This window comes from Camelus ferus, chromosome 17, assembly GCF_009834535.1.
Source record: "Camelus ferus isolate YT-003-E chromosome 17, BCGSAC_Cfer_1.0, whole genome shotgun sequence".
In the NCBI taxonomy this organism is placed as follows: Eukaryota; Metazoa; Chordata; class Mammalia; order Artiodactyla; family Camelidae; genus Camelus; species Camelus ferus.
This window is the reverse complement of record NC_045712.1, coordinates 20,320,487-20,344,518: the sequence shown is the minus strand read 5'-3', so window position 1 is coordinate 20,344,518 and position 24,032 is coordinate 20,320,487. Positions and strand designations below refer to the sequence as shown.

The window sequence follows — 24,032 nt, the reverse complement described above, 5'->3', positions numbered from 1 at the left end:
ACTGCTGTGTTCCTGATTGACATTCTCCACAGAAGAAAGAAATGAGTCTCAGACAATTTTCATGAGACAGAAATGGGAGCAAAAGTGTGTCTTATACTTCTTTACGGTCTTCTTCAGTCCTGAGCACAGAACTGGAAACACAGTAGATACCCAATTAACCTTTACTTGATAACTCACCAAAATCTTTTGTTTCTTGCTCCATCACAAATGCTTATAGCATAATTTAATTTGCAGTCTTAGATTTTATTTGCAATCACAAAGAAATAAAATAGAATTACCTGAGGTTAAGTGGGAATTTTGGCACAACGAGACAAACATGACCTAAAAGTCCTTAATGAAATATTTAAGCGTGCACTTTACTATGACATCCAACACTATGCAAACTCTTTCAAGGTAACATTCCTGAGTGTGAACTAAAATCTACCACCACTATATACTGTACCAGAATACATTTAGTGAATGTGGTACAGTCCATCCATAAGTTTCCATCCTACCAACATATATACTCTTTAACTATCACCAAAATCCTGGCACATGTCCCCACTTCTCAGCATATACTTAATAGCTGTGAGCCAGACATGTCTCGTATTACCAAGAGCTCATTCATTTCATTAACTACTAGGAACTACTTATTCTAATAATGTGCAATATTTAATATTAAATGGCAATATCTAGACAGAGTTTTACCTAAATACCCCTAATTAGATGCCCTTGAGGTTCAGAGCAGGGATAGGGAAGTAAAATGTTGTGCACAATTCAGATTATGCACATTTTTCTAGGGAAAATTACAAAGGTAAATGAAAACTTCTCAAAGAGTACATGGTCCCCAAAGTTAAAAATCAGAAACAGAAGTTTTAAAATTTTGAGAAGGCAAATTTTATTTATTATTTGCAACATTCCTAAATTTGAGCAATATCTAAGTTTGGTCATCATGTGCATTGTCCAACCTTCCATCCATATATTTACCTTAGCTCTACTGGTTTCAGGATTCCATGGGAACATGGATATTTCAGAAAGCTCTTCCAAGGGAAAAATCAGTGAATTTTAATTTTTTTCAATTCCTTTTTAGATAATATATGTTCTCAGGAGCCAATATTTGTATAACTCATGCTAACTATTACACTTTAGAATAGAAGATGTCAGATTATAACATGCCTAATTCTAAAAGTCTGCAGATCCTAACTAGCACCATAATCCCAACCAATTTGGAGACTTAAGTCTCCAATGAGACTAAAGGAGTTTACAAAAAGTGGAGAATTTTTTCAAGTTCCATACAGGATGAAATCTGACATTATTAAAAGAAGTCATGTGGGTCCACTAAGATAATACAGCATGAACCTAGCATCAGACAGTACTACTTCTGGAATTTCTCCAGTGGGCACAATCAGAGCTGGGGATTGAGAAGGTGGGTGGGAAGATCAAGAGTCCAGATGGCTACTGACATAGCTAGTTATAGACAGAGGTGATAGTAGTTAACTTTCTTTGACTGGTCTTAATCTTCCTAATAACTGAAATAAGGCAAGCTCCCAATTATGTGTTGCACAAAACATATTTCCTGGGAATAGCTGTCCTTTACTCCCTACCACTTTACCCACAGGCTCCCTTGATAGAGAAGCTACCTGTCATGCCCCTTCTCAAAGGCACTCTCCATAGCTCTTTGGAAGGTGAGACAAGGGAGGGCAGGGCATGGATCTCATGACTCCTTTGGCCACAGTTGACTGGATCTAGAAAAGACTCTCAACTCAATTTGGGCCAATCAGATTCTTATTTCTCTGAATCTGAAATTGAAACAGAGAAACTAAGCAGTGTCTATTGAGTACCTGAATGAAGAAGACATGTTTGCTTTCCCTGAGTGGCCACTTCTTCACAAGCAGCATATAGAATCAGATATTGAGAGAGAAAATTAGAGAAAAATGAGAGTGAGAGACTGACTTTATCCTTACTCCTGACTGTTTTCCAACTAACTCAATTCCAGTCCCCCAAGACACCTGGCCCCCTGACAACTTACCCTTAGGTCTGGTGGGAACTCTTAAATGTCCCTAGTAAATCCCACTGCTTTTCCCTTCAACATGCTCAGTTGGGTTTCTGCTACTTGCAACTACATTCTCCCTTAAATAAGAAGTGGCTGAATGAATTAGTAAGTAAATGAGCTGGATTCTCAAAGAAGACAGAGAAGAGGTTTTATAGGGGAAAGATGCTGTGAGAGGTAGAAATCAGGAATGCTAGAACCCAAGAGGGGAAGATCTGACTTTGAGAGACACGGTTTGGGAAAATCCAAAAGACAAATCCTGAATAGGTGTGATTACCCCAGAGAGGTCAGAAATTACTTGAAGAGGAAGCTGAGAGGTGCCAGTTGAGGGACTCCTGGGTCAGGAGACTGTCTATGTACACTAAACTTCCTGAAGATGGAGACAAGGTCAGGAAAAATCTAACTGGATTAATGAGACCATCCTCATTGGAGTCCAGTGATCCATAATAAAGAGCTCCCTCATCCCTGAAGCTCTGCTCTTGTGGACCCAGTGAATTTGTCAAAGTCATAACCACCTGAAAGGATGTGTTGGGCCTTTAATGAGCATCCTGAGAGATAATCTCTCATTCCTCTGCCACCTGTGGTTTTAATCTTCCAGCGAGTCCTGGAGTTGCTTCGTCCCATCCTTCTGGATGGGTTTCCAAGATAGGAGAGTTCCTTTGCCCCTCTCCTCTGTTTATTCACTTGATAAGAATGCATTTGCTCCTTTCTGCTTGCCCTCTCTCCTCTGTTGCTCCTGGCAACATGCTCCCTTCTTCGTTCTTGCTTTCTGTCCTTAAGATACTGTCAGACAGCACACTGCTACTTCCACTCTATATTAGTTCTTCCGTTTCAGCACCAAATTCCCTGGTTTTCAAGCAATTCTGTTGTTTTCCCTTTCAAGACAATGGAAAGAACACAATTTTGGAGCTAAGCCTACCTGAGATTTTAAAATCCTTGCTCTCTTTAACGGTGAGACCTCAGGCAGGCCACTTAATCTCTCTGCACCTTGTTTCTCATCTATAAAATGGGGATGCCATATGTCTTGAAGGGCTGTTGAATGCATACACATGGAAAGCAGCTAATAAGCTCCTGGTACATAGCAGGAGCTCAAAAATTCTTATTCTCCCTCCTTCTAAAGATCAATGTGAGACATTAAAAAACACCATAGAAAGTCAGTGAAAGTATAAAGAAAGGATAGTTTAAAAAATAGGTTTCATTTCCTTTAAAGAGTTGTCTATTTCTTTATAAGATTGATCTCTATTTACCAAATATTCACTTCTAAAAGAATTTAAGGTATTTGGAAATCCATGGTTACTAGTCCAGGCCAAGATTTTTTTTAAAAAAAAGATCATTCATAATTCTTTCCCAACAGTGATGAATCAAGTTTTACCTTTTAAATTATTATTTTTACATAAGTATATACATTTTGATCATCACTTCATGAAGTGAATGAATTGAGTACAGGCAAAGTATCAAGAAAAAAGAAGATACAGTAATCATCCAATTAAGTAAGGGCTTCTCAACCTTCCATCTATTGACATTGTTGGACAGATAATATGGGGTATGGTCCAACGCACTGTAGAATGTTTAGCAGCATGCCTGGCCTCTACCCGCCAGATGCCAGTAGCATAACTGATCCAGTTGCAACAGTCAGATGTCTCCAGCCATTGCCAAATGTGCCCTTGGATGGGAGAGGGGTGGAGCTGTTTGCAAAATTGCCCCCAGCTGAAAATCACTAAGTTAATTTGATCAATGTATATATTGATCAAATGTGTACTGCCAAACCAGATAGCACAAGCCAAACTATGGGTTTATAAGACTGGAAGTAGCTGCCTCAGTCATTCCTTCTTCTCTCCAGAATGTTCCTACTGAAAAAACAAAATGGCTGCACATCATCACTTCCAAGATACAGTCAAATGCTGGCTTCATAGAAAAACAGAGAAGAAATTGCACGTGCCAGAATCCTGTTTGTCAGGCTGCTCTAGCTCTTGGCTGCATGCCCACATTCTGCCTAAAACCTACTTCCCAAACTTTTGAAAATGCTTTCCACAGCTTTCAGAATTTGACCTTTAGAGCAGCTTTATCTATGTATGTGTGTGAAATAGATTTACAATTTTCTCTATTCCTGCAAAGCCAAACCACTTATTGAGCCCAAATGTCAACTGGGGATGGTGGGAATTTGCACACAGATGTCAGTGGACTCCAAAACAACAACACAAGCGCTCCACCTGCAACTAATTATAGAAACTGAAATTGCACTCTGGCCAGAAGAGGCCAGGTTCGGAACCCACCCCATATGCTTTGGCCGATCAAATCACTCTGTTACTTTTTCTCCTGTCAACATAGACTTGCTTCTTAAAAATCCTCTGAGGATGTTGTCTATAGGAAATTTTATTAGGCAGTGAATGTTTAGGGGTGACCACTCCCTCTGCCTTCCCCTCTCAAAGCTTGGTTTCAATAAGTGCCTTTGGCACAAGTGAGACTAAAACAATCTGTTTGTTGAAATATTCCAAAATGTTTTCTTTGGTTGATTGTGTGCTGTTGCTATCCTATCGCCAAAATAAAGCGATTCAGGGAGAAAATGGAAGATGGAAGTCATTTAGCTCTCCCAAGGTCCAGCATACAAGAATGTTTATTTTTCTCCCGTTAGCCAAGTTTTTCATAAGAAAACCTGGGAATAAAAATCTGTAAGGCTACTAATGCAGCACACATGGTTGATCCAAGGGCTGAGTGCAAGAGATTACTGAGGCAGAAAGTGGCTGACATCTGTGACAAAGATGTATAGTTCACTTCAAATCATTCTCCTACATTCTAGCAAACAAGGAAATCAACTATTGGATCTGTGCCATCTCATCTATCTTCAGAACCAAAGGAAGTTTTCACCTACCCATGAAAGGCATTTAAAATTGTGGTTTCAGTTTGAGTAGGTCATTGTGTAAGTCTGGACCAAAGTTTTTCCACCTTTCTGGAAAGGTAGACAAAAGCTACTATTCTCTGAATAGCTGAGGAAGACTATTTCAAGACGAAAAAGATGCAATTTTTTTTCTTCTAATTCAGCATAATAAGTTATGTTGTGCTAAACTAGCCCATGTTACCTAGTTCTAAATCCATGCACCTATGTAACATTGGGCAAAACCCATACAGACATACACTTCAAATCAGAGTTGAAATGGAAAAGTTACACAGAGATATGACATACAATTGAATTCTTAATTTCTCAGATCTCTTGATATGACTTATATATTTGGAGAAAGAGGGTGACTAAGTACAGGTCAAGTCATTGCCATGGACATCTGCTTTCATCCTAGAGCCTGCCCTCACCCTTCATCTCAGTTTGTTCAGAGAATTGTTCCTCTTCCAATGTCTGCAGTTCTAATAGGTCACCAGTCACATTAACCACTTCTTACATACCTGCCCCCCACCTCCACCACACACACTAAATCCTGGAGGCAGGACATAACCAAGGCTGGACCAAAGTCCTTCAGGAAATTTTCCAAATGGTAAGTGAAGACATATGGGTCTCTTAACACTTTAATTGTGATCCACCACATAAAGGAGAAAATGAGCTTACACAAAGAGGTAGATATTGAGAACCAGAGATAAAGCAATGGGAAAGACAAAGTCCTGCTCCAGTTTGACGCCCTGGAACCAGTCAGCCCCAAGCTTCACACCTGAGCCTTTCTACAATTTCATTACAGGAACTAATAAATTTCCCTTTTTAACATTCACACAGGCTTGGAGTAGCATTTGTGTCACTGCTTTGGAATATTGCCCAATAAAATTAGTAAGTGGGTTCCTTCATTCTAATGTGTAAGATCCTTTAAGATTTCATTTCAACTCACTAAATTGCTCCTATTTTTATGGTTATCATGAACCATATAATGCATATACATACAGCATTATGAATTTCTAGGATAGGAGTATCTAGGACGTTGTGTCTCAAGTTTATTTGACTGGAAAATTACCCTTGGAAAGTGTCATTTCCCTGGACACACATTAGAAACCTGGCTTTGAGGTCTACTACTATTAGAGTAGTAGAAGGAATGGTGCCTGAAAGAAGACATGGGATAAGACGGGTCTGAGTAGTGAATATATTTAAGGCCCACCCACAAATCTGATGGGACTTGACAGTCCAGGAATAAGCCCTTGATCTCACAAATGCTCAAGGTGACTGCAGCTGCATTTAACGGTCAGTGGACACCCCTTTGCAAAGCAGCTGCCATACCACCTTCTCAACAGGAGATAGAATTAATCCTATCACCCACTTCCAATTGGTACAACTCTTCATATGTCAACACTCAAAATGAAATGAGTATTTTAAAACAAAGTTGAATGACCTCTAGTGAAATGGCCCTGCAGTTATACAAAAAAAGAAAAAAGAATAATAAAGGAAACACAGAAATGTGATCCATCTTGACCTTTTCAAGTTACAGACTCAAAATTAGAATCAAAAAATCATTTGGGAAACTAGCTTAAAAACTCATCAAAAACCCATATTAATATTGATTTAGAGTAGATTATTTTCTATTGTGTTAAGCCAGAAATAGAAATTATCACATAACCATTAAAAGCCATAACATTCCCCAGACAGGTTTACTTACAATTCTTAGGTTACGTTTCCCAATGATCTTGTCCCACTTCTGCACACACGAGATAGGTAAATATTAGATCTAGTACAGTCTCCCAGAGTGTGATGCTATTTATATTCATGCAGATCCTTGACTATCCATGCTCAAATTAGGAAAATATCAAAAAACTGCTTTATGTACATCTAATTTGGAAAAAAATAATCCATTAAAAATACAAAGTTAATAATTGCACAAAAAATCCCAGAATATGAAATTCAGTAACTTTATATGCACCAAACAGCAAGAACTTACGAACTTTCTGAAAATGTATCCTCAACCATGTTTTCTCTCTCTAATCTTCATCATACAGGTATACAGAATGGAGTTGTAAAGAAAAGACAACCATATAACCTTTTGGAGAAAATTAGGTCACTTTACAACCCCATATGTAGTTGCATTCTTGTGCCCCCAACATCCACCTTAATACCCCATGCCATTAAAGATAACAAGGGGACTTCCTCAAGTAGCAGTCGAATATCCATTCTAAATCTTTCTCCTCAACTCTCCCCAAATCAGTTACAGCGTGACATTGAGAGCATGGACTATGGGTTCATGCCATTCCAAAGGATTAGCTGTCCATAATACTCCACCCTACTCTTCCTACATTTAAGAAAGTACACCATGAAGCAAAAAGCACAAGTGACAGCACAGGATAATTCCGCATCCATGCACTCTGGTTTCTACAAATAAGCCAAAGATTCCAGACCTGAGTACTGCACTCAGTATCCCAAATGTATTTCTGTACATGCAGCCCTGTGTGGCTGAAAAGTAAGCTTGGAGAGAACCTAGGGAGTAAGAATGAGGGGGTGTCTGGGGTGGAATCTCCATCCAGGAACCTGAGTATCCATCCTTCATACATAAGAAATTTGGTCACAGCCACCTACCCATTGGCTCCAAGGTTCCAAACAGTCTGCACTTCCTGTAACACAGGGAGGGTGTTCAACATCCTCCCTTAGATCTGAAGTTGGATCAGCTCCCTAGGACAGAACACAAGCACTTCAAAATATACTGCCAAGGAATTGATGAATGGCAGCTCTCTATAACACAGCACATAAGGGCAAAAGGTCTGTGCTAGTGGTCATTTAGTCTATAGAATTATGAATTTCATATACAAGAACATATAAGCTTCCTCACCTCCACCCTGTAATAGACCTGCTTCCCATTTTTATCCACATAGCACAATTCAGATTGTTTTAGATCATCTGAATATAACTTAGTGAAATTCTAATTATCCAAACACCCTCTGGTAGAACTACACTTGTAGATGCAGTCTCTGGTTGTTGTGGATATAAAACCATAATCAAGTGTCTTTTATCTCTTTTACATTCTTTTCTTCCATATAGAAAAAGTTTTCATGATTTTTCCTCTAAAGGGAAAGTATAGTAAGTTACGGTAAATAGCAAATGGCAGAAACCCTAAACAGTCATTTCTGGGAAAAATAAATAAATTCCTAATTAAGAATAAAAGTCCTAATTAAACTAAATTACATTCTTATTAATTCTATCAAACCTAGTCTTTTTTTAATCTAACATATGAAGTATGATCTTCCTATTATGCTAAGATTCTATTCACAGCTCAGCAATCCTATAAGGAGGTAGTGAGCATAAAGTTAAGATCTTAGATATTGGCATAAAATAGACCAAATGCTTAAAGCCCAGCTTTGTCACTTACCAGCTGTGTGAACTGGGGCAAGCTGCTTATTCTCTCTACATTTATTTTTAATCTATAAAATGAGTAAAAGTCTAGCGCCTACCTCAGTTTATTGATGCAAACACTAAATAAGATAATGTACACAAAGCTCTCAGCACAATGCCTACCACAGAGTAAGCCCCCAACAGATATCTACTTGTAGCAATACCAGTAGTAATACAAACAGCAGGAAAGCAAAGTCTGGATTGTTCCCAGACTTGATTTTATCTAGTCTAACTTTCTGACAAACATAAAAACCCCACTGGTAGCAATTTCTAGTGCCCCCTTATACCTGATTCTCCTCTCCTTCCTGGAAAGAAGAGTAGACTACACCTCACATCCCCTTACAATTGTGTCACTTCCAGTCCAAGGAATGGAGGAACCAATCTGCCATCTCTAGGCACTCTCTTCCTCTCCTGTAGAAACTCTTGAAGTCACATGCCAAGATGTAGAAAACCTGGATCCTGAGTCACTGACTGGAGGAGAGCTGCCCTGGAGAGTCACTTGACCTGTTTCATACTTCAGGCAAATAAGAAATAAATCTCTGATGTGTTAATACACTGAGATTTGAGGTTTGTTGATTACTGCAGCAGGATCTACCCTAGTCCGACCAATAGGTATTTGTACACCCCTAAAAGGGATCTTGATACTTCCAAGCAGGAGGAGAGGAGTGCTTCAATTTTGTTTTAAATAACTTGCTTTTTGTCAATCTTTATATTCTTTACTTTGTAATATTACCTCATATTGCAAGTAAATTGACTTTTCAAAATCTCCATGCTTCTTCCTTTTATATTTTTACCCTAAAAAAGAAAACAATTACAGTTTACTTATATTTAATATACAGATTAAGACCCGGGATTTCTCTGGGTCATACATCCCATAGTCAAATGTCACCCTCAGTGCCCAAGGCAGCCTGTGATCTTAGTAGGTTCTAGAATAAGGAAGAGGTAATGGGCACACCCTCAAGCATTCACTTGCTCTGGCTTAAGGCAACACAGGACAGTTAAGTGGAATTATGGATATTACCTAATTTAAACTGAACTAACCCTTATAAAGTAGATAAGAGGCTTAAAATATTTTTTGTAACAGCAAAAAGGTTTATGTGTCATTAAAATTTACTTCAATAAATTATTTATTTTACTTTATCTCTTTCATATTTAATTCTTTCTGAATGTCACAGAAGACATAACATTTTGGCATAGTAGCACATCATGTAATTTATAAATAAATATACATGTATAAGCAGGGGGTCTATGCTAAAAAAAAAATTAATGATAGAAGCATAAGACAAAAGTCATTTTGGAACTGACAGTTTTAAAAATGGTTTCCAATTTTTTTTGTCACTATTTGCATCATTCCTAAACTGCTTTAACCATTTTCCAAAACAACTAGAAAAGGAAGAAAACTAGTACAGAACTGGGGAAATGCACACAGCAATAACAGGACTTCATAAACCAGTAAAGTCAGAAGAGAGCAGAAACAATAGTAAAGGGCATTAATTTGATTCAGGAACGAAGAACAAAGCTTTCTGTTCCAACTAAAAATCACATTACCACATCTGAAAAACAGCAAAGGCCCTGTCAGATAATCAAAGGGATAAGGTGATCACTTTCCACACACAGAAAAAGAACGAAGAGTAGATTCTCATACAGATGAGAAATGCTTCTACAGTCACTTGGACTCTAAAGGGGTGGCAGCCAAGGAAACAGGAGGTCAGCAGATGACCCCAAGAAAGGCAGAGAGCTTCATTAGGCCAGCATCAAGACCAATTATCAGAGAATCACTCATTCAGCCAAATTAGAATTATCTCAAATTTCTACAGAAAGTTGAATGATATCTGGGAATTTTTGCAGCCAAATGGCACAACGCCCTCTACTCCCCATCTCTTAGCATTTATCTCACTACTAATAAGAGGTGAAGCTAGGACTTAAACCCAAGCACGTCTTACTCCAAAGCCCCTATGAACAGCAGCATATAAATGAGCTTCACAGAATGGGTAGGATTTGAAAATGGAGAATGGCTGAGACTTAAAAGAAAGAGGGAGAGATAGGGGATGCTGAGAAGGCCACTAATGGAGGGGAACAGAAAGAAATGGAGGTGAGAAACCCTGAGTATGTGAAGGGATTACCAAATGGTAGCACAGGCGATGTAGAAGGAGGTGGGTATGAGATAAGGCTAGAAAGGTGGCTCAGGCCTCCCCATAGAAGGTGCTGTAGGATCAACCAGAGGTAGACTTCAGTCTGGAGGTAATGAGTAATTTTTGAGGGCTTTAAAGCAGGACAATGGCATAAGTGCAGATAGACCTTTGGAAAACTAATCTTGCTATGACATGGAAGATGGATCAAAGAAGAGTAAGAAGGTGTCTTGCATATAGCAGATGCTTAATAAATATTGAATGGATAAAGGTAGAAAGACCAGGTTAAAATGGATTATGTTTCTTTAGCATGATACTAAACCTATCCCACCCAATCCCATTTAATAATGTTCAGTTTGCTATTTAGTAAACAAAATCCTCTCATTCTAGAAGGAAATAACATTGCTTGTGCTTAAAAAAAAAATACAATTCACCAGTGAAATGTGGCCTTTTAAATGTTCCTGTTGTCTACTCTTGCAAAAATTAACATTTTCCTCTTCTATTCAGAGGGAAGTACATCTGAGCTGCTATTGTAACTGTTGAAAAAGAAAACAAAATTAACCAAGTATAAAAGTTAGCCAATGAGGAGTGATCCCCCCTCCTCCTCAACAGTGTGAAAAGGCTATTGGAAAATAAGGCGATCACAAGCTGTAACCATGTATTCCCTATGCCCTCTTGTAGTCTCCAAGTCAAACACATATTAAGACATAGCCTTCTTGGTAATGCCAGACTTTCTTCTGCACAGGCCATGGTACCATCTGCAAAGCATCAACTACTCAGTGAGAAGCCAAGGCTGAAAAACACTAAGATGAGTCATAACCTACCTGATTTTCTTCATGGGAAACCCTCATCTGCTCCTTGAGGACAGACATCCTGGCTGCCTCTTCTTTCCTTAAGACTCTCTCCTTTTTGAGCTCCGGACTCCAGAAGGTCTTGATACTGTTCATGGAAGATCCCAACTTGCTGTCCTTGATGTCTAGCTCTTTCCGGAGGAGGTCATTTTCTCTCTGAAGTTCCTTGAGCTGGGCTTGAAGGTCTAACATTGTGCTGTCCCTTACCTGCCTCAACATGGAGGGGACCTGGTGGTGGTGATGGTGGGATGAGCTGGTCAGACCACCATGTTGATCCGTGTATGAAAGGACATCTGTGTGGGAAAGTCCAGCAGAAGCAATATTGGGACTACTCCCCATGGCTGTGACTCGGCCTCCATATACAGCTCTATTTGTGGCCCTTCCCAGTGTCATGGTGCCCTTTGGGTAAGTTGTTGAAGCCACTCCCTCGTGGTCACTCAGATACATGGGTCCAGATGTAGCATAGGCTGCATTAAGGGACTGGATATTCTCCATGGACAGAGTCTTGCCTGTTCCTCCACCTCCCCCACTACTTGTTCTTCGGTGGCCCAAACGAGGAGACCTTGGCAAACGAGGAGATCTGGAAGGGCTGCCTTCCAGATTGGTGATTGTTCTTGCACTTCCATACATTTTTCTTCTATTATGAGGTACTACTGAAGAGAAGGAATGCTATACTAAGTTGGAGGTTAAGCCAATTAAGCTACTGTTGCCCAGGATTTTCACTGCATTCTTTTCACAATCTGTACCAGAAAATGACTCCAGAGATCTGAAAAATGAGGAAAGAAGATAATCAAAAACAAGTTTCCTTAGAAATCTGAATACAACTGCATTATATTTTAAAAATATATAGAGATGATTGATCAGTGATGATAATGATAGATGATAGACAGAGTCACATTCATGTTTATTTAAAAAGTAACCCCAAACTTTACTTACTATATGTAACCACTTTGTAAATTCCCCCAACCCTTTTCCCAAGCAAGATCAAGAGTTCGCAGACTGAAAAAGAAGCTCCTTTTTCCTTAGGAAAATGAAGATTTGCATTTCGGTTTGTGCAAAATGAAGGCTAGGACCTCCAGAAAATTCACAATATAATTCCTTCTCATAGAGACCTTAGCTATGAGATACTCCATCCAAGGGACATGACCCCATACACATGTGGCCTGACAGTGACTCTAAGAAGCTGGTGCCTCCTAGGATGTCAAATAATAGTCAAACAGGTTGCTACCCTCCTTTCCTATACCCATTACATACATCACTAACCCATCACAGCCCTCTTTTACACTAAATTCAGAACTCTTCTCAACACAACACTCTAGATGGTTTACCAATCAACTAGTATTGACACATGAGTGGTAACCCACTGCCCATTTTGGAGTTAGAAGAAAAGAGGTAGCTCAACCAGGAAGTCTCCTACACATATAGCCAGATCCTAAATGCTATCATCAGAGAAAATGGCAGTCTTGTTTCTTTCCCCTTTCACACATCTCTTTCAGGCTAGTGTTTTGAGAATTCTTCTCCATTTTGGCTGACCTAAATATTCATATTATCCACTCTATAACTGTACAGAAATGGCACAGGGAAACAGTATGCCCTGTTAGAGTTCCTGATCCTATAACCTGCAGAGAAAAAGCTCACTGTCATGGTTACTCAAGTACTTTGATGCATATTTTATGTAGTCATGGCTACAAGGTTGTGATTATCCCTTCAGTGGACCCAAATGGCCTTAATAGGGTCATCATGGCCTCTTGCTCTTCCTCTTGGGTTATGTTTACTGTACTTTCATTTTCTTCAGGTTTTAGATGCTAAGAGCACAGATTTTGGAGAGGGGTCAACCAAGGTTCAAATCCCCAGTCTAACACTGATAAACTGAGTGATCTTAGACAAATTATTTAACTATTATGAGCTTCCTTTCTCCAATAAATAAAATGTGGGTAAAATCACCTAACATAGTATTGTGAGAAATACGTAAGATGATATTTTTAAAACACTCAGTTTGATACCTAGCACAGAATAGTCAATAGTTTTTGTTGGTAGTGTCAATGAAATAAGTACATTACTAGCATTATATAAGGCATCTTTTATTTTTATCTGTCTATCATTCAGTATCCCTCCACCCCCACCTCTTCTGATAATACTTTCTATTTTCCTTAGAGAAACTGTTCCCAACTCTCTACCTGTATTGTTCATTAGGCTGAAATAAGGCTGACTCCCTCTGCTCCACTCTGAAGGGTACCAATGGTGAGAACATGACCCAGACCCAGCCATAGCCATTTATCATATTCCATCCCCACAACATGACAGCTAGTTTAGGGATGGGCATGTGACCCACATTGGTCCCCAAACACTCCATATCATGACTATAGCTGGAACAATTGGGAAAGATAAGTTCTTTTTCAGCTAAAATTAGTTGCTTTCAAGTTGGAGATTCTGAGTACTACCATGTGGAAAATGCTTCTCTGAGAGTGAAGCTAACGCAAAGGAAAAAGAGCCAAACTTTGAATAGTGTGAAACCAAACTGGGTGACATCACTTGATAGCCTGTATCCAGCAATCACTGAAGCTACATCTATTCCCTAGGCCATTTTAGCTACATATGCCAGGTAGACTGGCTACATTAATAGTCCCAATTCTTTACCTCTTCTTGTACCTGAGTCCTTGGCTGTCCCCTCCCAGTCTGACTCTGGGTTCAGTCATGTGACTTGCTTTGGTCAATAAAGTGATAGCAAATGTGAAGCAAGCAGAGGCCTAAAATAGCACTTGTGTGTTTACCCTCTTGCTCGTTTTCACCTGCCATAGCAATTAGAACATACCTGGACTAGCCTGTTGTAAGATGAGAAATATAAAATAGAGTCAATTTGTTCAAGCCATTAGCCAACCAACCCCGAGATATTTGAGCAAGCCCAGCCAAGATCAGCAGAGCTGCCCAGCAAACCAGCAGCTGAACACAAGTGGATGAGCAAGACCAGCTGAGATCCAGTGAGTCCCATACACTGAAGGACTAAATAAATACTTCTTAGTATGTCACTAGTGTTTTGTAGTTGGTGGTTTCACAGCATGACTTAGGCAACGGACAACTGATACATTCACCCATAAATTTCCTTTCTTGCTACATTCAATTCTAGTTAAGGTATCTGTCATTTATACCCCAGAGAGTCCTCACGTATAGAATAAAGAAATATTTTCCATACAGGCTTCTCTTTTCCCTAAAAAGTCCCTCCAAAGAATTATACACCTGTTTCTAACTAAGGAACTTAGGTTCAAATATTTACGTTGCTCAGAGCTTAATTTTGTTTTACTTGAAAATATATAAAAACATTTTATATCTAAGATTTTTGCATGAATATTCTGTTCTGTAAAAAAAAAAGTGAATCAACATTTCCAATAATTAGGAATTCAGTTACATAAATGATGAGAGAGATAGTAAGTGGCATAATGTGACCATTACACAAATATTTAAAGAGATAGAAATATGCTCATCACATACTAACAGTGGGGTGGGGGAAGACTACAAAACATTTTTATGGCTGACTCACATTGTAAAACACATACACACTAACTTGCAGAGAAGACTGGAACAACACACATCAAAATATTAACAGCGGTGGGGTTCCAAACAGTTTTCATTTTCTTCCTTTTGTTTATTTGCATGTTCTAAATTTTCTATAATAAATATCTTGCCCATTACCTTTTTAATCTCTATTTCATTTATTTCTGCTCTGATCTTTGTTATTTTCCTCCTACTACTAACTTGGCAATTAGTTCTTCCTCTAGTTCCTTGAGGTATAAAGCTAGATTGTTTATTTGAGATCTTTCTTTCTTCTCAAAGTAGGTGTTTTTTGCTTATCAACTTAAGAAAATACGTTTTCCCTTCTATAATTCTGATAGTTAAATGAATTTGTTATTTTTGCTGTGCTTAGAATCTAGGAATCTAGGTCCTAGCTCAGCCACTACTATAGAGGTAACTTCCAAGAAGAAATCATGAAAACTAACTTGTCCTTCCCTGTCTTCTCTTGTATATAGAGGCAGACATTTCTGAGGTCTCTAGCTAGGTCCCAATCCAAATTCAGTAACATTTACAGCCACACAGATTTAATCTTAAGTGATTTTAACAGCCCCAATTGGCTGAGGCTTTGGAGAACGTCAATAATCAACAAACAAAAAGTAGAATTTGCTCTTTCTGGAAACACATGCACAACATACACATAACATATAGTATGCACAGATACATTAACTACTTTGAAATAATGTTTATTTAAAGGACAATACATGTTTTCTTGAATTCTCCTTTTTTGAGTTTAGTATCAGGTTTATGCTAGTGTCAAAGAATGGACTGAAAAGCTTTCCATTTTTCACATGTTTTGGAACAATTAACATAATGAGACCTCTATTCCTCAACTGTTTGTAGAACATACCCATAAAATTAAATGGGCGTGGTTGTTGATTATTTCTTCTACTTTTTACTATGTTTACTTATCTACTCAGATTTACTACCCATTTTGTTTCAATGATCATTAAAATGATTCTTCAGAAACGGTATGTTTCACCTAGATTTTTCAGTCTTCCTAGTATTGCTTTGTACAACTTTTCCTTAAAATTTTAAAAACTCTTTCAGTTATGTCTCCATCTCACTCCTAATGTTTGTATTTTTCTCTTTCTCTTGATGACAGTATGACAAATGTTCATCTATTTTTTAGTGTTTTAAAATTTTTTTTTGTTTTACTGATACATTTTACTTCCATTTCATCAATATCTCTTTATCCTTAATAATAATTTCCATTACATTTGTGTTGTGTTACTCTCACCTTTTTGCATTAAATGTTCATTGATCTTCAATCATATGTTCTGATGAATGCATGTAAGGTTATACACATTCGCTGCATGTTTTAAGTATAGAACTCTTTTGTAAATAGCTTGCTATTTTTCTTTTCAAACTTTTTCTATCCCAGGGAATACTCAGGATATATTTAAATGTCAAAGTGGATATAAGTTTTTGGCTAAAATCTTGTAGTCCTAATTTAATGGCATTGAGATCACAGAATATAACACGTATCTTCTAATCTCTGAAATTTGTCTGGACTTTCTATGGTCTAATAAACGATTAGTTTTCTTAATTTTTAAAACAACTAATAGATGATTATAGAAAAGTTTAAAATACAAATATGTATACAGAAGAAAGTGAAAACACTCTCAATTTTGTTAATCAGGGACAATCTCTGTTAACAACTTGATATTGTCACTTTCAATTCCTTTTACGTGTGTGTATAATTTTAGACAAAATTAGTATGATAGCCTACACAAATCTTGTACTATCTTCTTCCTCAATGTTTTATTCCTAACATCATCTCCTTTTTCTACTCAACATTATGCCATAAGATATTTTTATAAAACATGGCCAAAGATGGCCAGCAAAATTCCTCCCCTTCCTGTACACATTTGTCTCTCCTTCTACCAAGAAACGGATTCTATTTTCCTTCTACTTGAATTTGAACTGGACTTGTGAATTCTTTTAAAAACAAAAATATCATAGGTATTATTCTGATTGATAAATCTTTGTATACACCTCTTACTACATTCCTAGGATAAAATTCTAGAAGTAAAATTACAAGATCGAAATTTAAAGGCTCTTGATACCCGCTATCAAAATTCCCCTCAGAATTGTTGAAACAATTTACACTCACACCCCTCACCCTTGACTATTTTTCCTCCACAGCCTCTAGTCTTTACTCTCAACATAGCCTGAAAGCCACCATCTTCTCTTCAAAATATTAAAAAAAAAACAACAAACCTCTGAATTATCCAACTCAGGATCACAGCATATCCAGTAAATATACCTTAAGAAGTGTTTATTGGGGGGGAGGTAATAACTCAGTGGTAGAGTGTGTGCTTAACATGTATAGGTTCAATCCGCAGTACCTATTTTTTTTTTAAAGAAGTATTTATTAAGTACCATTAGTGTGCTACATCAGCTCTGCCTTAAGCCACTGCTTCCTAACAGTTCGTAAATGTTCATATAAACAAGGATTAGCAGGATTTTGATTTTATACCAAAATGTCTCAGAGACTTTAGGACACCAAGGTGTATTGTAACTGTTCCAAAATTGAGTACATAAGATAGCTTTTCCCAAATTTATTTGCCAAGAGAACACTTTTCCCTTCGGAACACCTGAAAATATTTCACTGAACATTCCATTTTATTCACATTATAATTATTTTTCAAGCATCAGCTTAATTCCAAGTCTTAAAAGCTGGGGATAATGCCGTGATTAAGACAGACACAGCTTCTGTATGTGGGACGTTTACCCACTAGAATAGACTTTCTCAGAGTTTTCTTCATCTCAGATCTAACATAGTTTGAGAGAAAGATGATTTTAGGAACTAGGTGCTGCTTTAAGAGCAAGGACACGAAATTGACCCAAAAGACTCAGAAATGACCTCTAAGAGGGAAATACGGAAGATCAAACTAATGACTGTTTGGAGTTTTGACCCTCTATGACAATAAATAAATATAATTCTGTATTTATTTGTTTTAAACACTCAATAAAGGAGCTAAATGCCGAAGGGAACACAAGTCAGTCATCAGCAGACCCTTTGTCTAAGAAGTGAGGAAACGGGCTGATATTGCTTCCTCCAAGATCACAACAGACAAGAGGTATTACGTACAATTCCACAGAACACATCAAACCATAAATGAGCTCCCACAAACATCAAAATAGTAACAGAATAATTTCTTCACCACTATATACCTGCTTCTAAACAGTAAATTTTAATAAGCAACCTAGGCCCAATCCTATATTTGGGAATTAGTCTCTTCCACCCAATTCACAAAGATCAGGGGTGGTTTCCTGGAACGATTTCACCCATAAAGCTGAAGTACATAGAATGATGTCAATTTCACAGATGAGGAAAAAGGCCCAGTTGACAAGGTAAACCAAAGGCAAGTTCCCATGGCTGTCAAGTCCTCCTAAATCTCGTGATTCTTTCTTGTTCTACTGAGTCACTCCCAAACCCCCCACCCCAGATGTATTTAAGTCTCCTAATATATTTTTAGGTACTTGTTTCGACACTCAGGCTTTTTTTGGATGTCGCCTAATTCTCATCCATCCTGATTTTTTTTTTTTTAGTTCTATAAAATGAATGCTTGAAAAAGAGCAAGATGATCAACTTTATTCAGCAATCAATAATGCAATGACTTCGACTTCCCATTACTGACTTCAAGAAAACTATTTCTATACTTTGCCACCCACCTATAAATGCATTATAGGAAATGAGGTAGCAGTTAAGATCTTAGTGTTTTAAATACTGTTATGAAGTGAAGATAGGCTCAGTCATTAAGCTTTCTTGTAAACCCTTAAAAATACCTGCTTTTTTATTTATATTTGTGATTTACAATATTCAGAAGGATAAATTATTAATTGGGTCAAACTGTGCACCGAAACAGACAAATGTTGCTGGATACAACATCAAAGAAATTAACTGCACAACTTTCACTTTAAAAGCACCTCATAAATAAAATTTGAAGTCCAAGGATAGGTTCCATTTAAGACTCAAACACACAAAAAAATAAAATATCTCATGAGGAGGAGGGTATATCTCAAGTAGCAGAGTGCATGCTTAGCTTGCAAGAGGCCCTGGGTTCAATCCCTAGTACCTGCATCAAAAAAATAAATAAAACCTAGTTACCGTCAACCCACCCTCCACCAAAATAAATAAATAAATAAAAATAAAAACTTAAACAAATAAAAAAAGAAAACATAAAAAAAACTTACAGGTTTTATGAACCTATACAAATACTTTCTCTAATTACATATGGACTCATAAATAAAATGTACACTCATCTACTCACTCTCTTAAAAGGTTTAAGGATTCTTGAACTGTAGTCTCGGGGAAAAAAGGTGGAGAGAGGCTTGATTCCTGTCTACCTCAAGTATCTCAGACTATCATGGTCTGGAATGGTCTATTTTAAGACAAAAGCACTTCCTGCTATCGGCTCTAAATTAGGTTAAGTTTATTTCCACAGATTTCAGGTTCAGCTCATCACCTGAGCCCTGCTGACAGACTGTGTGAGCTGAGATCATCAGTATCTCCCAAGATTTAGCCCAATTTAAAATATTCTTTTTTTCTTATTGGCATCCCTAACTTTTAAAATATTTTGTGTATCAGACTACAGTTCATTCTAAAGCCTTCCTAGAGGAGGACATGAGGTAGAACAGATCTCAAGCAAGAAGTAGCTGCCTAGAAGCCTGCCGTTGCCTACAGATGTGTGGTATATGGCTAGCACAGGATTCTTTAGAATTTTGACTTAGATGCCAACATAGAGAAATACAGACATTTCACATTAAAATCCAGATTCAGGCTTCTCCCGAAAAATCTGAAAATCTGACAATATCAAGCCCACTTCCCTACATGGCAACAACTGGTTAGAACCAACCAGCAGCTGGCCTGTCAAGAAAGGGCGTGCATCCTCCAGTCAGCCAAGCCCCCTCCATTCCCTGTTACCTTATAACAATGTGATTCCCTCTTTTGTCCCTACGGGCATTTATTTTACTACTTCAATTCATATAAAAAGTCTTGAGTAAAAATTGATTCTCCTTTACCATCTACTTCAAGTCCATCACAAAAATCTTATCAATTCTACCTCCAAAATCTCCCTTGATCCACTTGTTCCTTGTTTCCACTTCTACTATCACACTCTATTGTACCAACATGACTAGCTTAAGCTATTCCATACCCTCCTAAAGCATCTCTCTTTTCCAATCCTCCTCCATTCTATTTCTCACACATCAACCAAACTATTTTAAGGAACAATTCTGATCACAAAATATCTCCCCTTACCTGCTTAAAACCCTTCAAAGCTTCCCAGTGCTCTTTGGACAAAGATCAAAACCCTTCCCATGGCCTGAGGCCATATAGCATCTGGTTCCAGCATCCTCTCTTGCCATTTTCTTCACTGACTGTCTGGGTCTTCTTTCTGTTGCTTAAATGCAATCAAGTCCCTTCCTGTCTTAGAGCCTTCACACATGCTGTTCTCTTTGCAGGGCTAATTCCTATTCATCATTTAGATCATAGCATTTGATAGCATACCCTCCATAAGGTCTATCCCACCCAAATAAGGTCTCTCAGCTATGTAGTCTCAAAGCATAATGCATTTTTCTTTATGATATGAAAGACACAGTAATTTTTTAAAATAAGAGAATCTGACTTTATCTGCCCTGCAAGGGTTGTCTGAGTTTTTCTCTTGTTTAGACTAACAAGGGTGACCAAGTAGCCTGGATCCTCTAGGGAAGATGTAAGAAAGCCTTTTGTAACCCAATCAAGGCTGCCCCTCCTCAGATCTGTGATTTGTGAAATAGAAAGCCATGAAGAAGAGGAATTGATATGCACAAATATTCTGGAGCCTATGGGAAAGAACATCATCGATACCAAAGTCATGATGCCCAGGATTCAGAGTAAGTGAGATCTATGGGAGGAGATGAACATGGCTGCAAACAAGGCTAGAGTTTCCAGAAATAATTACTTGAAGATAAGAGGGAGTCCAGGTTGGTGACTGGGACTCAAGATAAGTGACTCAGGAACCATGGAGAAGCTTGTGTGGATAAAGCATCTGGGTGACACGGGAAGTGCCTGAAGATAGGACCCTGCTATGCTGAGTGGAGCCTGTGCAGTGCGGCACAATGCTGTGCATGGGGTGGATCTATAACTTATGAGGAGGTCCATGTTTCCCAGTAGGGTTCCCCACAGTAGATGCTGAGACAAGGATTTGGGTACAGGTGGTTCATTTAGAAGGTAATCCCAGGAAGTACTAAAGGGAGAGTTTAGCACTAAGGCAAGGAAGTGAAGGAAGTCAATGTAGATACATTTTCAAGGCAACTCAGTCCTGCTGAAGGAGCTGTGAGAGACAGTGTAAAACCTGCCTCACAGATACACCTCTTTAAGGGCAAGGTACCCATGCATCACTGGCAGAAGGCCACTCCCCTGGCACTTCCAGTCTGTGCTACATGGAGGCCAAGAGAAAGCCCTTATGTTCCCATACAGGCCACAAGTGCTGAGGAGATGGGAGGGGTGGCACCGACGGCATCTGCTACACCACACATGGCATACCAGTGGCTGAGCTTGGCCACTGGGAGACAGGATTGGCCTTTCCTGGCAGGACCATATAGTGGGGACCAGAGAGAGACCCACAGCATCTTTCATCTGAGGAATACCAGCCTCAACAGCAAACTTGTGGAACAAAGATACAATCATGTGGCACAATTGTTGGATAGAACACATTTCTGGGCTTGGGTATGGGATTTATTTCCATATTCCCCTGATTTTAGAGCAGTGTAATTCTGGGGTAGTGGTGGGGTGCGGAGGAGACAGGGAGAAGTGGAGAGAGATGGGAGGAGCCCTAATGGAAAGACTTAGAATTTCCAGCTAAGCTGTCAGGTGGGTTCCAGCATTTTTGGTTTAATTTGGACAAAAGAAACATGGAGCAAGGTTTTTAAATAAACCATATATGACATAAAGGGACTTCCACACATTATAATTCAATATTAATTTGTGTAATTACTCGGAGTTTCTCTTCCCTCCTACTTTAAACCCTTACACTATACTCCAGGGCTTCACATTTGTTCTAATATTTGTGGAGTCCAGGTCAAGAATAGAGAGGACCAAGTACCATATGTCTATATATTTTACAGTTATAAATTGAGGTAAAAAACTGGTAAATAAAATACATTCTATCTTCTTACCTTAACAAATATAAAGATGTAGGTGCAGTTTGAATTTTGAACTTAGAATTCCTGGACTCTTCAGACCTCTGGCCAAAACATGGTGGTAAGAGACAGGCCCTCCTCCAGCCAACATCCTTCTCTCCCCACTCCTGGCTCAACCACACCTCAGGCATCTCATACATGTGAACTCTGCAGCCTGCACACTAAGCTAGCTCTGTACACCAGAGGCCAGCCATCTTTTTCTAAAAAAGACCAGGTAGTAAATATTTTAGGCTTTATGTGCCATTTGGTCTCTGTCACAACTATTCACTCTGCCATTTCAGCACAAAGGCAGCCATAGAAAATTTGTAACCAAATAAGTATGAGTGTGTTCCAATGAAACTTTAATTCTAAACACAGATGTTAGGTGGATTTGGCCCACAGGCAGTAGTTTGCTGACACCTGGGCTATACTTTCACAAATAGGTGCCCCTCAGCAACTCTAGGCCTAATGGCGGGTACAGTGGTAGCATAGGTTATCCTCAGGAGGACAGATCTGGCAAAAAAAAAAGCCCAAGCAGATCTTAGAAGAAAACTCAGGGTCATTTAGGTAGGGAGGTCCCAGATCTTGGGTACCCAGAGTGGACTCTGAAATGCCTGGCACAGGCTCTAGTTGGGAACCTCCACTTGGCTCCACAGACTCCTCCCCCACGGGGAAGGTGCAGTCAGATGAGGGCCAGAGTGAGCCCTTCCTGCCGAGGTCTCAGTGTACACAGGAGATTCGTAAAATGGGTTTTGAATATTTGAAAAAACATGTTTAATATTATGACATTTTCATCGTATGATTAAAATTACTTCCAAGGCATTTAATGCAATAATTTTGTAATTGTAGCCAGAGAGGTGAGACATGGTGTTTTAAAAAAGAAAAGACGGGACCTCAAAATCAGACCTGGCTGGAGTCATGTCTCTTAATTCTTTAATGGGTAGCCATAAGCAAATTACTTCACTTCTCTGATCCTCAGTTTACTCATCTGTAAAATAAGTATAAAGCGGTACTTTTCACAGTAATTTGGGAAAGGTTAAATAAGCTGATAGAAGAAAAGTACTTAATACAATGCCCCACACACAGCTAATGCTCAATAAAAGCTAACTTTGTTAAGCCCAAGTCTACCAGAACAGGGTACAGTGCTTTTGAGCCTGAATGTTGTCTTAGAATTCTCTCAGTCCACTAAGTTTGCCTTGTCAGGCACTCCTGAATCAAACTCAGCCCACTATTCAAAAATGCTCAAGACATCAGCCATTTTTTAAAACTGGAAAGAAAAATAGACATTTTCCCATTGTCTACAGGCTATAATAGCATACATCTGTAGGTATTGAAAGTCCCAATAGTAAGCCATTTCCTCTTTAAATGCCACAATGATATGAATCAGGGGAAAAAATGTCCATCTTGACATAGCAGAGATTTTGAAAAGTGCTTTCCCATCTTTCTCCAAGAAGCTCTCTGCAACTCAAACACACTCATCCACATATCACTATTTTTTCTTTTAGTTCCCTCAAACTCATTTTATAATTATTGTTTTCTATGTGCAGATTTAGCATGATTACATGTTCAGCTGCCTTGGCTATATTTTGTGGTAAGGTGTTTAAGTGAAGAGGCTGACTACATTCTGTACTACAAGGTAAGGACTCTGTATACCCAAGTCCTAGTTAAATGTACAGTCATTTCTGTTGTTTTAATTTCAAACTCTATCAATTTATTCTCAGGGATTAAGTTTAAAATCTGGAACACCTACAAACTTCTGTTAAGGGAACAGACCACAGCTAAATTCACAAGTTTAAAATATAGCAAAACCCCAAACAATAAACAGTAAAAGTAAAAAATAATTTGAGATGCTAAATCAAATTTTAAAGAACAATTACGGTTAATACAATATGGTGATTACAACATAATTCACCGCCTCATTAAGTTTCACAAGTGTAACAAATTAAGCTGGATACACTGAAGAGATAAATAAGGTTTTGAAGTAT

At 38.4% G+C, this 24,032-nt stretch overlaps 1 protein-coding gene across 1 annotated transcript in view; it reads right to left on the bottom strand.

The window, feature by feature from the left end:
* The window catches only part of ERC2 (ELKS/RAB6-interacting/CAST family member 2), an 875,889-nt gene that overhangs the window by 834,053 nt on the left and 17,804 nt on the right, over nucleotides 1–24,032 (bottom strand). Inside the window, exon 2 of the mRNA XM_032458251.1 lies at nucleotides 11,287–12,079. Within this exon, the coding sequence (XP_032314142.1) occupies nucleotides 11,287–11,943 (657 nt within the window). The 5' untranslated portion in view covers nucleotides 11,944–12,079. The remainder of the gene's footprint in view (nucleotides 1–11,286; nucleotides 12,080–24,032) is intronic.